Genomic DNA, 15,121 nt, shown 5'->3' on the forward strand with positions numbered 1-15,121 from the left:
GCATAGTCGTTCTGTTTGCTTTGAGACAGTGGAGGAATTCTTGGCGCTCTCTTCCTGGTTTCTTGGCATCCTCCCTCGCTGTTTTCCCCTCTGAGCTATCTAGTGCAGGCTTGTTATCTTGTATTCGGAGAGAATTTGCACGCTGGAGGGAGCTGCAGCCATGTAGTCTTCAGCCCTATCTGGATTCTTCTCTTTGTTCTAAGAACTGTGTTGGATGTCTTATACTAAGGCTCACTCTAGCTGCATGAGGGATGTGTGTGCTATTTCCATGGGGATAGGGGCACCTCAGTCTCTGGGTGGTTCCATAATCTGTGTATACCTAAGAGCAGTTGCTTCCCACAGAGCTGGGCTGGCTCACTGGGCACTTCGCCATTTCTCCTGCACCTCCCAGATGGAGTTTCTGGGTCTAAAAGGAAAAAGTGAAGGACTCCCACTTGGTTGCTTCTCTCCAGCTTACTGGCTGCAAATTCCCAGGGTGTTGCCTGCTCCTTAGGGTGGTTTCTGGGGACAGGGCAGGAGCCTGGCTTTGCTACTGCATTGTCCTCTGGAGTCTTTTCTCAGACTGCTTTGAATTACACCCCTTTCCTTTGTTTGCTGAAGTCTTCCCTTCACACTCCCCTTCCCCGCCTTTCTTTTGTGTCTTGTCTTACTAGGATTGGAAGAGGGCAGTTGTGCAGGAGGTCTGCATCTAATTCCCTAATCCATGTGAGAGTGCTCCTGTTGTGTGCTATGTGACACGATGGTGAGAAATACTCCCTAGAGCAGTGGCTACCAGAAGCAAGCCATCCCCCCCACCCCTCACACACACACACACACCTTCTGACTGTCCTCAGATACATATTCTAGGTAAATGTCAGATTCCAAAGAAAATCCAGTTGGGATCTTTTTTCTTTCTTTCTTTTTTTTTTTTTGAGATAGAGTCTCACTGTGTTGCCCATGCTGGAGTACAGTGGCGCAGTCTCGGCTCACTGCAACTACAGCTTCCTGGGTTCCAGTGATTCTCCTGCCTCAGCCTCCCAAGTAACTGGGACTACAGGCGCCCACCACCTGTAGTGGCTAAAATTTTTTTGTAGTTTTAGTAGAGACGGGGTTTCACTATGTTGGTCAGGCTGGTCTCGAACTCTTGACCTCATGATCTGCCCGCCTCAGCCTCCCAAAGTGCTGGGATTACAGGTGTGACCCACCGTGCCCGGCCTCCAGTTGGGATCTTGACTGGAATGACTGGTGTTCAATCATTATGGTTTCCACCTAATTTGTATTTGTACACAGGACAGTTACTAATTTGTTGATACTTGTTTGATCCCCAGTCCCGATCATGGGATGGAGCTCCATGGGATGGAGCTTCAGTCCCTGCTGCTTCCCCTTTGGCAGCTGGAATCAGGGTGGGGACCCAGGGTGCTGCTGGCAGATTCTTGAGACAAGTAGAATCTCCTCTATATCAGTGTCTCTCTCTTTCCCAGCAGTGCCCAGGAAAACCTGGCCAGCCTGTCACTGACCTCTCCACCTAGGGCACTGGTGGTTCAGGTCCTTCTATTTGCCACCGGCAAACTGCACTTCTGCCAGTCTGGCTCTTAGGCCCAGTTTCTCTGGTCTTGCAGATTTTCTCTGGCTCTGCTACGGAATCCTCATACCTCCCAGCAGGTCCTCCTTTGCCCATGTGTTTAACTGTGGTGGAATCATGTGAGCGCTGCTTCTCTCACATGAATCTCAGCCGCACCACATTCTACAGCAGTTCCTCTGAAGGCATTGATGGAGATGTTTCCTCCTGTTTTGCATTTCGTTGGTCGTTTCAGTAGAATCAAGGTGAAATAAACACGGGGGCTCAGATGTCAGCATTACGAACCAAGTACATCAGGCAGGCTGATGCGGACTGACCTACACTAGTGAGACACAAGATGACGAAAACAAGGGCACTCACTCCATGTTACTGATGAGATGTTTGGATCAAATGAGCCAGTCCTTAAGCAGAGTTATCTAGTAAAAGAGATCTCTTTTCTGCCCTTTTTTGTTCCCTAAAATGTGTTGCCTTCATGATGAAAATTTATTTTGGCAGATTTTCTCTTCTTCAATAAAAGCAGCCAACACTTTGTTAAAAGTCTGTGAAACTTGTTTACATGAAGTATGCAAAGGTAAGAAAAAAAAACATTATTAACAAGAAATGGGGAAAACCAGCAGCTGTGGGAACATGTCGCTGAGGACAGAAAAGTCATGCACAGTGTCAGTGTCTATGGAAACAGGCCACTTGGACCTTAAGGACTAGGTACTTGGAATTGGAGGTGAGTTTGGCCTGGTGAATCTCTAACCACTGTGTGTAGGATCAGCGTGAGAACCCTGCTAGAATATAGAGGCAAAGATGTGAGGGGAAATCATTGGAGAAGTTACCAGGGAATGGTGAAATCTGAAAAAATGCATGCTTCTAAGTTGGGCATGGTGGCGCATCTGTAGTTCCAGCTACTTGAGAGCCTGAGGCAGGAGGATCGCTTGAGCCCAGCCTGGGCAGCATAGCGAGACCCTGTCTCCCTAAAAAACCTTTTTTATTGTTTTGTTTTGGGATTTTTTTTTTTTTTTTTTTTTTTGGTCTTTTTTCCTCCTCTTTGTGAGTAACGGGGTCTCACTGTGTTGCCCAGGCAGATCTTGAACTCCTGAGCCCAAGCAGTCCTTCTGCCTCTGCCTCTGCCTTCCTAAGATTACAGGTATGAGCCACTGTGCTAAGCAGGGGGAAAAAAAAAAAAAAGCCTTTTTAAATGAAAATCATTTTCTAAAAGACAGGCTTTCCGGGGGAGGGCTATTATTCCACTTATATGAAGTGTCGTCAATAGGCAGATTTGTGGAGACAAATAGATTAGTGGTTACCAGGGGCTGAGAGGAGTGGGAGTGGGGAGCAACTGCTTAATGAGTAAAGGATTGTCTTTGGAAGTTATGAAAATGTTCTGGAAGTAGATAGTGGTGATGTTTGCATGACATTATGAATGTACTAAATGCTATTAATGGTAAATTTTATGTTATGTGTATTTTACCATGATTTTTAAAAAAATGATCAAATGCCCTCGGAATAGCCAACAGCCTTCCACTTGGCTAAATGCCTACTCATTAAACTTCTTGAACTAAATTCCTTTCTGATTGTCATGGTTACTGTGTCCTGGGCTTCAGAGTTTCACATTCAGGTTGGATTGGTCCAGTCTGGTATGTATCACTATAGGTCCCCACATTGGCCTCTTCCTCAGATGGACAGCCCATCTATCTACTGGGGCTCTGTGCCACAGCCAGATACACTTGCTCTGAGACAGCTGTGTGGGCTCTGAGCACTGGCCAGGCATCACAAAACGTATCTTTATGATTTAGAGTAATTGGTGGTCAGCTGCTGTTTTAATGTTGTTTTTTTTTTAATTTAGATATTCTCATACCATGAAATTTACTCATTTAAAATGTACAATTCATTCTTCAATATAATTCATAGGCTCACAGAAAAAACTGTTTAAAAATAAAGTGTGCGATTCAGTGACTTTTAGTACATTCACAGAGTTGTGCAACCATTGCCTCTGTGTCATTCCAGAACATTTTCAACACCCAAAAGAAACCCCAGACACAGTAGCAGTCACCTGTTATTACCCGCAGCCCCTGGCAACAACTAATCCACTTCCTGTCTCTATGGATTTCCCTATTCTGGACATTTCCTATAAATGGAATTATGCACTATGTGGCCTTTTGTGTCTGGCCTCTTTCACTGAGCATAATGTCCTCAAGGTTCATCTGCACTGTAGCATGAGTCAGAATTTCTTTCCTTTTTGAGGCTGAATAATACTACATCCTATAGATAATGAGGTTTTGATTATCCATCCATCCCTTGAGAATGTATATTTGGGTTGCCCCTACCATTTGGCTATTGTAAACTGTGCGGCCATGAACATTGGTGTACGGATATCTGTTTGGTTACTGGTTTTGGTTTTTTTTGTTTGTTCGTTTTGTTTTTTTGAGACAAGGTCTCACTTGTCACCCAGCTGGATTACAGTGGCGCGATCTCTGCTCACTGCAACTTCCACCTCCCAGGTTCAAGCAGTTCTCCTGCCTCAGCCTCCTGAGTAGCTGGAACTACAGGCACTCAACCACCATGCCCGGCTAATTTTTTTTTTTTTTGTATTTTTAGTAGAGACGTGGTTTCACCATATCGGCCAGGCTGCCCTACCTCAGCCTCTCAAAGTGCTGGGATTACAGACGTGAGCCACCACGCCTGGCCTAGTTTTGGTTTTTTGAGTGTATGGCTAGGAGTAAAATTGCTGGGTCATATGGTAACTCCATGTTTAACATTTGAGAAACTGCTCTCCACAGCAGGAATTTTTTAACCTGTATATGGTGGGCTTGTGTTTAGGTTTTCATTTTACACATCTGTAAAGATGAGATTTGCCGTATGGTTGCCTGCATTTGGGAAGGGTTCTGCTTTTGGTTGGCAAGAACTGCCTTTTATTTAAGCTTTGCAAAACATAAGTGGTTTCTCGCATCTTCTCAAAACTGGAGGATTAAGAAATGGACGGTGAATTCAGAGCAGGGCAGCTGAACCTCAGTCTCTACCATTGTAGCCTTCAAGCTGAACCTCATTCTGTCTTGCTCCCTGGAGACCACTGAGACACTCTGCCTGTGCCACTTTGATTTGTCACATTTTTAAAGGGCTGAAGCTTGTGTCTCAAAGTGCTGTAGCCTTTATTGATTCATGCAGAGAAGCCTCCTTGATTCCGCAATTCTGCACCTAATACTGGAAGTAGAAAGAATTGGAAGCACCATCTGGATGACACTTTAGGATGGAAGCAGCCAGTACAAGGCAGGGCTAATTATTTCCTCTGGTCCCAGACCGTTCACCTGGAGCCTTAGCCACCACCCTGCCCTTAGGTTAACTGCCTCAAGTGGAAGCGAAAGATGCTGAGAAATGCTGTCTCCAGAAAGTGGAGAGCACGAGTGAATTTATGAAAGGTTGGGATATTGCTGGGGCTCTGGAATTTTCTTTGGAGCTCACTCCAGGGGACAGAGAGGGGCCTGGATTCCAGTTCAAGTGAGAAATACCTTTCATCTGCCTTGTTCACCTGGCTTTTTTTTGCCTTTTTGTAAATTCTGAAAATCTCAGGGATTGAGTAGTCTTTCCTCAACTGCAGTTGCCTGGCTGGTCACACCTGCCAGCTGTTGCTTGCATGCCTGTAATGTGCAGGGCCTTCCAGACCTTTCTCACAAGATCACTGCAGTCACATTCATGAGGAAAGTGCAGGCAGTTCCTGCCATCAGACCCCTCGGGATGTCATGGTTTGGCCTGAAAACAAGATTCCTGCAACTCTAATTTTCCTTTGCTAGATCAAACAAAGGATTTGATCTAATGTTTGCATTCTAGCAGCAAAATCACTGAGTATTTTATTTCTTAAGAGCCTTACTTCGTATTTTGTAGTTATTTAAGATTTTGTAAAGGCCTTTCTGCTTCAACGTGTGATGTGTGCATTCTTAGAAAAAATCTTGTGTTCTGTAAATCACACAATAAAAACATGATTTTGTGCAGGAAAACCTGGGGTGGGGTGGATCACTCCAAACTTGGGTTGTGTGGTAACTGGAGCTCACTGATGAAATCATGAACAGTTCTGGCTGAAAGAACCCCACAGTACACTGAGGTCTGTTGGCATTGCCACCAGCCCCGCCATGGTCCCTTTGTGCACGCCACCACGCCTGGGTAATTTTTTATTTTTAGTAGAGATGGGGTTTCACCATGTTGGTCAAGATGGCCTCGAACTGACCTCGTGATCCACCCACCTCAGCCTCCCAAAGTGCTGGGATTATAGGCATGAGCCTCTGTGCCCAGCCTCCAGCTTTTTTTCTTAATGTCTTTGTGTAATATGAAGGCATTCTCTTTAATTGTTAAAAGCTTGCCTGCGACTGCTTCAAAATATTACTGTCAGTTGGCACAGCTTCTGATTATATTGATGTCATCTCCCTCCTTTTAAACATGTTACCATATTGGCACTGTGTGTCCCCCAGCCCATTGATCACTTGAGAGTTAGTCATAGTCCTCGTGCTGTTTCACTCCTAAATGTTTAAGCATGCCTTTCCTCAGAGCAGACAGTACAGTTAAGACGCTCAGGAAGTTTAGCAATGAGCTAACACAGAACCTTAACATTTTTCCACATACGCCATAAATGCCTTTTTTTAGAGCCTTTGAACCTGGAATGCAGAGTCTAGGACCGTGTGTTGTATTCCATTGTGTCATCCCTTCAGTCTCCTTTATCAGAAATGTTCCCCCATCCCCTTGTTTTCTCTCATCGTCTTGAGGAGTCCAGGCCGTGGTTGCATGGCATGCCCTCTCTGGACTCTTCCTGCTGTCTCCTCATGGTAAGCTTCAGTCTCCCACTCGTGATGCTGGTTCATCTCAGCAGCACTGAGGGGCCTGAGCTCAGTTTGGTCATTTGTTAAGGTGGTGCCTGCCAGATTTCTCCATAGAAAAGGGCCCCATGCTTTCCTTTGCTCTTCAGCCTGTGTATTCCTTCCTTCCTTGTCAGCTTGTGGGTGGCTTCTTTAGCAGCTTCTGTAAGATACTCAGTTCGGCAGTTGTAGTTGTTTCAGCAGAAGAGGTGTCTACATACCTGACCACCACATGGCTGGAAGTCAATCCATCCTCCTGGTGTAACCATCCTCCATGCTACTGTCCCTGGGGCACTGAGGCCCTCCTCAGTGACTTCCTCCACCTCATCTTCTGCCATCTCCAAGCCACCAGTGTCCAGCGGACTACTGATACTTCCCAAACTCATCATTTGTTTATCCACCACTTCAGAGCCCACCTTATTTTCAGCACTGAGCTAGCCTCTCCTTGCTAGAAGCTTATGGTCGAAGGTCTCCAGCCATCAGAAGAAGCATGTGGAGCGCTGCATCCGTGTTGTGGTTATTCATCCAGCATGTGTTGAGTGAGGGTTGCACCTGTGCCTGGCATTATGCATTGAGCCGAGAGATGGGGGTTGGCATGCACAGTGGGGTGTTCTAAGTACACTGAGGGCTTGGGTGCCCTGGCTTACAGAGCAGGGAGGGAGGCAGGAGACGCAGGAGCAGGGAAGGTGTCTCAGAAGTGCCTTTTTTTTTTTTTTTTTTTTTGGAAATGGAATCGTGTTCTATTGCCTGGTCTGGAGTGCAGTGGCGTGATCTCAGCTCACTGCAGCCTCTGCCTCCCAGGTTCAAGCGATTCTCATGCCTCAGTCCCCGAGTAGCTGGGACCACAGGCGCACACCACCATGCCCAGCAAATGTTTTGTACTTGTAGTAGAGGTGAAGTTTTGCCATGTTGGCCAGGCTGGTCTTGAACTCCTGGCCTCAAGTGATCTGCCCACCTCGGCCTCCTAAAGTGTTGGGATTACAGGCATAAGCCACTGCGCCCTGTCTAGAAGTGCCATCTTAACTGAACCTGAAAGATGAAAGTTCTCCAAATGAAAAGGTGGGAGGGGGCGACAGGGTTAGGCCCAGAGCTTCTGGTGACACAGGGTGGGCATCATTGGTCACTTTTTCCTCTAGGGAGGGGTGTCACACTGGTGATAGGGTAGGAGCTATAACCATGTTGATAGTGCCACCTCTGCCCATCTGGCCTGGCATGCCCTGAGCCCTCCATCCCACCTGTGGAATTCATAAGCCCTGACAGCCCACCCACTCCTGATTCATTATCCACACCCCTGTGCTTCCACTGTGCCTGGAACAAGCTTTCTTCAGGGGGAAGGGAAACTGGAACTATGTTGTTGTTACCTATTTGTCCTCCCTTCCAAACTGTGAGCTCTTGGAGGTGGAAGGATGCTGCAGGATCTACCTCAGAGCCAAGGCAGTTGGTGAACAGACGTGTGTTTGTGACTCACGGTGATCTCAGACAAGTTCCTCTGTCTAGTTGAACTTCCTTTTTTCCATCTGTAACACTCAAGAGTTGAATAGGTGGTTTTTCTGAGGATACTTCAACTCTAAAATATATAAACTTGTGAACTAGATATTTAGTTCTCCTGGTAATCAAAATTGTGTGGGTGCGGGGTTCTGATTAGAGGGAGGATGAAGAGTGGTGTATGGTTTTTTGTTTTTTGTTTTTTGTTTGTTTGTTTGTTTGTTTTTGAGATGGAGTCTCACTCTGTCACCCAGGCTGGAGTGCAGTGGCGTGATTTCAGCTCACTGCAACCTCTGCCTCCTGGGTTCAAATGATTCTCCTGCGTCAGCCTCCCGAGTAGCTGGGATTACAGGCGTGCACCACCATGCCCAGCTAATTTTTGTATTTTTAATAGAGATGGGGTTTCACCATGTTGGCCAGGTGGGTCTTGAACTCCTGATCTCAGGTGATCCGCCTACCTCGGCCTCCCAAAGTGCTGAGATTATAGGCATGAGCCACCATGCCTGGCAGGTTTCTTTGAAAAAGTTTCTGTTTCAGCAAACACCATAAACTCCCTGGGGGACAGCCTTGGGGAGTCACCTGGTACCCTAGCCCAGCCTCCCTCCCTTGGGTCCTGCAGTGAAGGCCCAGTGAGGATGTGCAAATGCCCAGGTCACCCTGGGACTGGGCAGGCCCTCTGGGCTAGGGTAAACTCATCTGGAGTGCCTGTTTTCTATCATTGTTTTTTATTTGTTAAATTTAAGGGATACAAATGCAGTTTTGTTGCATATTGTGTAGTGGTGAAGTCTGGGCTTTCAGTGTAGCCATCACCTGAATAGTGGACATTGTACCCATTAAGTAATTTCTCATCCCTCACCACCTCCCACCTTTCCCATTTCCCAGTCTCCAGTGTCTGCCATTCCTCACTCTGTCCATGTGCACATGCTATTCAGCTCCTGCTTCTAAGTGAGAACATACAGTATTTGACTTTCTGTGTCTGAGCTGTGTCACTGAAGACGATGGACTCCAGCTCCATCCACGTTTTTAATCATTTTTGCCTGCACTCCACACCCGGCAGAATCCAGGCGGCTTTGTGGGTTTTTTGAAATTTGTCTTTAATTATAAAAGTAGCAGCCAGCAAATTAACACCCATGTGCCTTTCCACAGAATATATTTGCTTCAGGTAATTTCAGTTAGAAAGAACTAGAATATTACAGTAGAGTTAAAGACCCTTTATTTCCCATCTTCAGTGCTATTAAAAGTTCATTTAGGGCCGGGCATGGTGGCTCACACCTGTAATCCCAACACTTTGGGAGGCCGAGGCAGGCAGATCACCTGAGGAGCTTGAGCCCAGCCTGGCCAACATGGCGAAACCTTGTCTTTACTAAAAATACAAAAACTAGCTGGACGTGGTGGCGCGCATCTGTAATCTTAGCTATTCAGGAGGCTGAGGCAGGAGAATCACTTGAACCCCGGAGGCAGAGTCTGCATGCAGTAAGCCGAGATTGCGCCACTGCACTCCAGCATGGGTGACAGAACAAGACTCCATCTCAAAAAAAAAAAAAGTTCATTCATTGTACACTTAGAAATAGTTAAAAAGGTAAACTTTGTTTTGTGTATATATATATATACACACGTATACACACACACACACACACACACACACACACACACATAGAGAGAGTTGAGACATATATATGTGTCTATATGTGTCTGGTTAATTCGCCCAGGCTGGAGTGCAGTGGCATGATCAGCAGCTCACTGCAGCCTCAACTTCCTAGGCTCAAGCGATCCTCCTGCCTCAGCCTCCCAAGTAGCTAGGATTACAGGCACACACCACCACGCCCAGCTAATTTTTGTGGGTTTTTTGTTTTTTGTTTTTGTTTTTTGTAGAGACAGGGTTTTGCTATGTTGCCCAGGCTGGTCTCAAACTCCTGAGCTCAAGCGATCCACCTGCCTCGCCTCCCAAAGTGCTGGGATTACAAGTGTAAGCCACTACACCCGACCCGTTTTGTATATTTTACCACAATAAAAAGCCTTTAAAACCCCCAAGCAAACAGTTCATTCAGGCCCAACTCTGAATCTGATCACAGCTGGGTTTCCTCCCTTTATAGTGAATAGCTGAAGAATTGTTTTCTCTCCTTGATGGTATAACTCGCTGTGGGTGTTGCTCCCCTGCCGCTCCAGTGGTTTTTTTTTGTTTTGTTTTGCCTTTTTTCAGACGGAGTCTCACTCTGTTGTCTAGGCTGGAGTGCAGTGGCGCGATCTCAGTTCACTGTGACCTCTGCCTCCTGGGTTCAGGTGATTCTCCTCCCTCAGCCTTCCGCATAGCTGGGACTACAGGCACCTGCCACCAGGCCTGGCTCATTTTTGTATTTTTAGTAGAGACAGGGTTTCACCATGTTGGCCAGGTTGGGCTTGAACTCCAGACCTCAAGTGATCCACCTGCCTCAGCCTCCTAAAGTGCTGGGATTACAGGCGGGAGCCCCCGTGCCCGGCTGGCCCCTCAGTCTTTTCCTTCCCAGTCAGTGGGACCACCATCTCCCCAGGCTTTGGACAGGTGGTCCCTGACTCACCCCTGCCCCTCACCCCCACACTAATCCACCAGCGAGCTCTGTTGCTTCACCACCTAGACCAGCCCCAAATCCTCAACTGCCCCCACCCTGGACCACACCTGGACCACTGCTAGAGGCCTCTCACGGGCCCTCCCTGTTTTTCTCTTGCACTCCCCAGGCTTTCTGGCACAAGATGCCCCAGAAGCAGAATCACATATCTCTCCTGGGAGCCAATCCAGTGTGTTTACTGCCCCTGGAGTGTTATTGTTGGCCTTAGAATATGTCCCACTACAGGTTTTCAGAGCACTGTAGTCAAAAGTTATTTGAAATGAATCTTTTCTCTGTGGTATATTGTCAGCTTGGTGTAGAATTAAATCTGTTTTTTTGTTTTTTTTTTAAGAGACAGGGTCTCAGCCAGGCATGGTGGCTCATGCCTGTAATCCCAGCACTTTGGGAAGCCAAGGTGGGTGGATCGTCTGAGGTTGGGAGTTCAAGACCAGCCTGGCCAGCATGGTGAAACCCCATCTCTGCTAAAAATACAAAAATTAGCCGGGCATGGTGGCAGGCACCCATAATCCCAGCTACTCGGGAAGCTGAGGCAGGAGGATCACTTGAACTCGGGAGTCAGAGGTTGCAGTGAGCCAAGATCACGCCTGCCATTGCACTCTAGCAAGACTGCCTCAAAAAAAAAAGAGAGAGAGAGAGAGATGGGGTCTCGCTCTGTTGCTCAGGCTGGCGTGCAGTGATGTAGTAGTCATGGCTCACTGCAGCCTCAGACTCCTGGGCTCAAGTAATCCTCCCACCTCAGCCTCCCAAAGTGCTGGGATTGTAGGCTGAAGCCACCATGCCTGGCCCAAACTCATTTGTTTCTATTTGCATTAAGTGTAATAAGGTTTTGTTACTTTTAGTTTGAATTTTATTTTAGGTAATATTTACATGATTCAGAAGTCAGAATTACACTGAGGCATGTTCAGCTAGGTCTCACTCCTGTGCCTGTACCTTCACCTTGTTCCCCCTACCCCATGCAGGGAATCAATTTCATTAGTTCATGGTGTGTCCTTCCTTAATACCCCGCCCTTCTTTCTTACCTAGGTAACATGCAGTAGATATGTTTGCACTTTGCTCCTTTTGCTTCACAGTGGATCCTGGAAGTCACTCCATCGCAGTTCTTAGAGCTCTTGTTTAGTCCCTTTGGAGCTGCACAGTACTCCAGTGTGTGGGTGCACCGTAAGTTTATTTAACAAGTGTCCTGGTGATAGGGATCTGAGGTATTGGAAGCCTTTGACTAGTAAAAATAATGCTGTGGCAAATAACGTCATGCATATATTCTTTGAGATTTCTGGAGGTGTCTATATAGATTTCTAGAAGGCATTCCTGAGGTCATGTTTAGGTTTATAGTTTGACCTCATGGTGATTAAGGTATTTGGGAAATGTACATGAGAGTTTTGAAGAAGCCAGATCTTTCCCATTATTCACTGTTTTTCTCTGACATCAGGACCGTCCAAGTTCCAGGGAGCAGCCCTGGCATTAGGCAGCACCATGATGGATTGTGTAGAAGTAGCGATTCCCATCTATCTGCTTTCTTGGCCCACTCTGCTGGTGGCTCCCCTTCTCTCCCTCCTTTATGGGGAGCTGCCTAGGGGTCCATTCTCAAAGGCTGATCTTGGGTGGGCCACAGGCCACACGTAGCTTCCCAGCGTTCTTCATCATTTCCCATTGAGAGCCATAAGACTCAGAGACTTGAAAAGCAAGCTCTGGCTGGGCGTGGTGGCTCACGTCTGTAATCCCAGCACTTTGGGAGGCTGAGGCGGGTCGATCACCTGAGGTCAGGAGTTCGAGACCAGCCTGTCCAACATGGTGAAACCCTGTCTCTACTAAACATACAAAAATTAGCCCAGCGTGGTAGTGCGCACCTGTAATCCCAGCTACTCAGGAGGCTGAGGCAGGAGAATAACTTGAACCCAGCAGGTGGAGGTTGTGATGAGCTGAGATTGCACCATTGCACTCCAGCCTGGGTGACAGGGCGAGACTCCATCTCAAAAAGAAAAGAAAAGCGAGCTCTGTGCCGGGACAGAATAGGGACCCCATTTTACAGCAAGAAAGACTGCCCTCTGGGTTGTAGGATGCCTCTGTGTATGCAATGGCTCTAGGTGACTCTGGCAGCCACACTCTGGGCCCTAAACTGCTGGTGGAAGATACAGGATAGGGAGGAACTCAGGGGTGATTCATAGTGGGGACAAGACATTCCCTCACTCTAAGATCTTGTCACTAGATTGGAACATCTCTTGCCTCCCTACACCTGACCTGATGGTTCTGGAGAGAGACATCCTTGTAGCTTCCGAGTCCCAGCACTAACCGCCTTTGGTAACTTCCCTACATCATTTGAGTCCTGGTTTCCCAAGGATGCTTGCCAGTGAGTGCCATGGTGCCCTCATTGCACAGTCTGTGCAGTGTAGACAAGAGGAGAAGTCTCTTGGGGTAGACCAGCCACAAGGCAGTGACCAGCACTGATGTGAACCACATGGGACAGGCGAGTTGTGGGGCTGAGAACACGGAGGGCAGGAGTAGTCATGCTCTTTTCCAGAATGAACTGCTAACGAAGGGACTCGCAGGTGGCTGCTGCTGCTTTCCAAGCTGCCCCTGTTGTTGCTGAGACTCTGGAGTCCTAGGAGGTCTCACAGTGGCATACTAGACAGATTACTAGAGCATCATGGCCAGACACTGATCCTGGGGCGTGGGGCCTCATGGTGGCCATTTCTGATGAGACCCCACCAGGCCAAAGTGATGTGTAGAGAAGGAGCTGCTTCTGTCACCAGAAAAGAATGGGGAAGCCTCCCACACTAGAATAGGTAGGGTGCTCTTCTGCACCAGCAGGAAGGGGACATATGGCTCTGCCTGGACCACACCTTTTTCCTTGCTCTTCTCGCCGCGTCTGCTGTGGCCGAGGCCATTCCTCATCAAGGAACATTTTGTGTTAAAGGCTCACTGCACCTGGGACCTCTTCTCTTACCACTCCAGAAACCTAGGCGGCAGTTTCCTGTGGCCTGAGTTAGCTGATATTTATATAGTGCCATTGTGCCTTTTTTCCTGTGATGCTCACAGTAAGGATGTCTAGATGGGGTTACCTGTTGTCAAGATAAGGAAACTGAAGCACAGAATGCTGAGGTCATTTGCTGGGTTCATGTTTGGAAAGCGGCAAAGGATTTGAGTGCAGGTTGGCTGGCTCCAAACCTGTGTGTGCTTTCCATGACACTGTACTGTGTGCCTCATTGAGCATTCATTCTAGAAAACTGAAAAGACACCCAAGCCCTGGCTTTCACAAAGGAGACCCCCTCCCCCATTTGACTCCGTTTCCAGCAGTCAAAGGCCTCTTGTCAGCCATCGAGCCCAGAGGCCCTTGAGGTTCGACTCATGCTGGGGCGGTATGCTCAGGAGCCACGATGTTTCCGCTCAGAGTAAAGGGCTCTGATTCTCCTGCAGTGCTAGGAGACTTGCAGGTGGCCACAGTGCAGGTCAGGCACACCGGCCAGCACCACCCGTAGCCCAAATTCCTAAAGAAATATTTGGGTCCCAACTTGGCCCAAGGTTCTGTTGTCCTGGGGAAGGACATCAAGATCTGAGTGTGTGATGGCGTGGGGCGTTGCATGTGGTGGGGATCCAAGCCTGCCTCTGCCCACTTGTTCTGCAGACTGGCATGTTCTCTGTGATACTTACATACTTGTTTAACACTTCAGGGAAGAAAAGTCAGAAGACCAGGATCTCCAGGGCCTCAAGGACAAACCCCTCAAGTTTAAAAAGGTGAAGAAAGATAAGAAAGAAGACAAAGAGGGCAAGCATGAGCCAGTGCAGCCGTCAGCCCACCACTCTGCTGAGCCCGCAGAGGCAGGCAAAGCGGAGACATCAGAAGGGTCGGGGTCTGCCCCGGCTGTGCCGGAAGCTTCTGCCTCCCCCAAACAGCGGCGCTCCATCATCCGTGACCGGGGACCCATGTATGATGACCCCACCCTGCCTGAAGGCTGGACACGGAAGCTTAAGCAAAGGAAATCTGGCCGCTCTGCTGGGAAGTATGATGTGTATTTGATCAAGTAAGTAAGAGCAACTCCTGCCTCTACAGGGCAGGGAGGGCAGGGACAGGGATCCCTCATGGAGCAGGAAAATGTATATGTCTAACCCCAGGGTGGGGGCGGGGGGAACATAAACAATAAACACTGAGATCAGGTATGCTTGAAATGACCGTGTAAAGAGGTCGCTGCCCTGAGTGGGAAGTTCTTAAGGTAGCAGGTCCTCTATCCTCTCCATACCTCGAGTCCTTATCTGGAGATGGAATCGCTGCGGAAGCAGAGGAACTTGCAGAGCCAGGGGTTCAGAGGAGTGAAGAAGCATGTTTCAGTTCTGCCCCTTAAATGATCCCAAAAAGGTTAGCAGTTTTCAGATGACATTTGCAGACAGCCTCATTTAATTCCATAACCCTGAGAAGGGTGAGCAAAGGATTATCTTGTTGAAACTTGATTCCTGGAGAGACTGACCACCATACCTGAGTTCAAAATTGGGTATGTTCTAGGTGGTGACTCAGGCCCAGGCACCAACCAGCAGAATGGGCCTCAGTCCAACAGCCCTTCTGTACCAGGCCTGACTCTTTGGTTGCTGGACTTTGGAGAGGCCTGGGGGGGTCAGCGGCAGGCAGACGAGTGAGTGGCTTTGGTGACAGGTCCTCA

At 48.0% G+C, this 15,121-nt stretch overlaps 1 protein-coding gene across 7 annotated transcripts in view; it reads left to right on the forward strand.

Annotated features, from left to right (window-relative positions):
* The window catches only part of MECP2 (methyl-CpG binding protein 2), a 76,240-nt gene that overhangs the window by 51,334 nt on the left and 9,785 nt on the right, over positions 1 to 15,121 (forward strand). For 5 of the 7 annotated variants that reach the window (XM_007993126.3, XM_037988837.2, XM_037988840.1 and 2 more), the window contains one exon: positions 14,141 to 14,491. In XM_007993126.3, the coding sequence (XP_007991317.1) occupies positions 14,141 to 14,491 (351 nt within the window). Of the gene's footprint in view, positions 1 to 8,432; positions 11,634 to 12,678; positions 12,771 to 14,140; positions 14,492 to 15,121 lie in introns of those variants that run through there. The other 2 variants (XM_073013319.1, XM_007993128.2) reach the window with 2 other exon arrangements.

Source organism: Chlorocebus sabaeus, chromosome X (assembly GCF_047675955.1).
Source record: "Chlorocebus sabaeus isolate Y175 chromosome X, mChlSab1.0.hap1, whole genome shotgun sequence".
Taxonomy (NCBI): domain Eukaryota; kingdom Metazoa; phylum Chordata; class Mammalia; order Primates; family Cercopithecidae; genus Chlorocebus; species Chlorocebus sabaeus.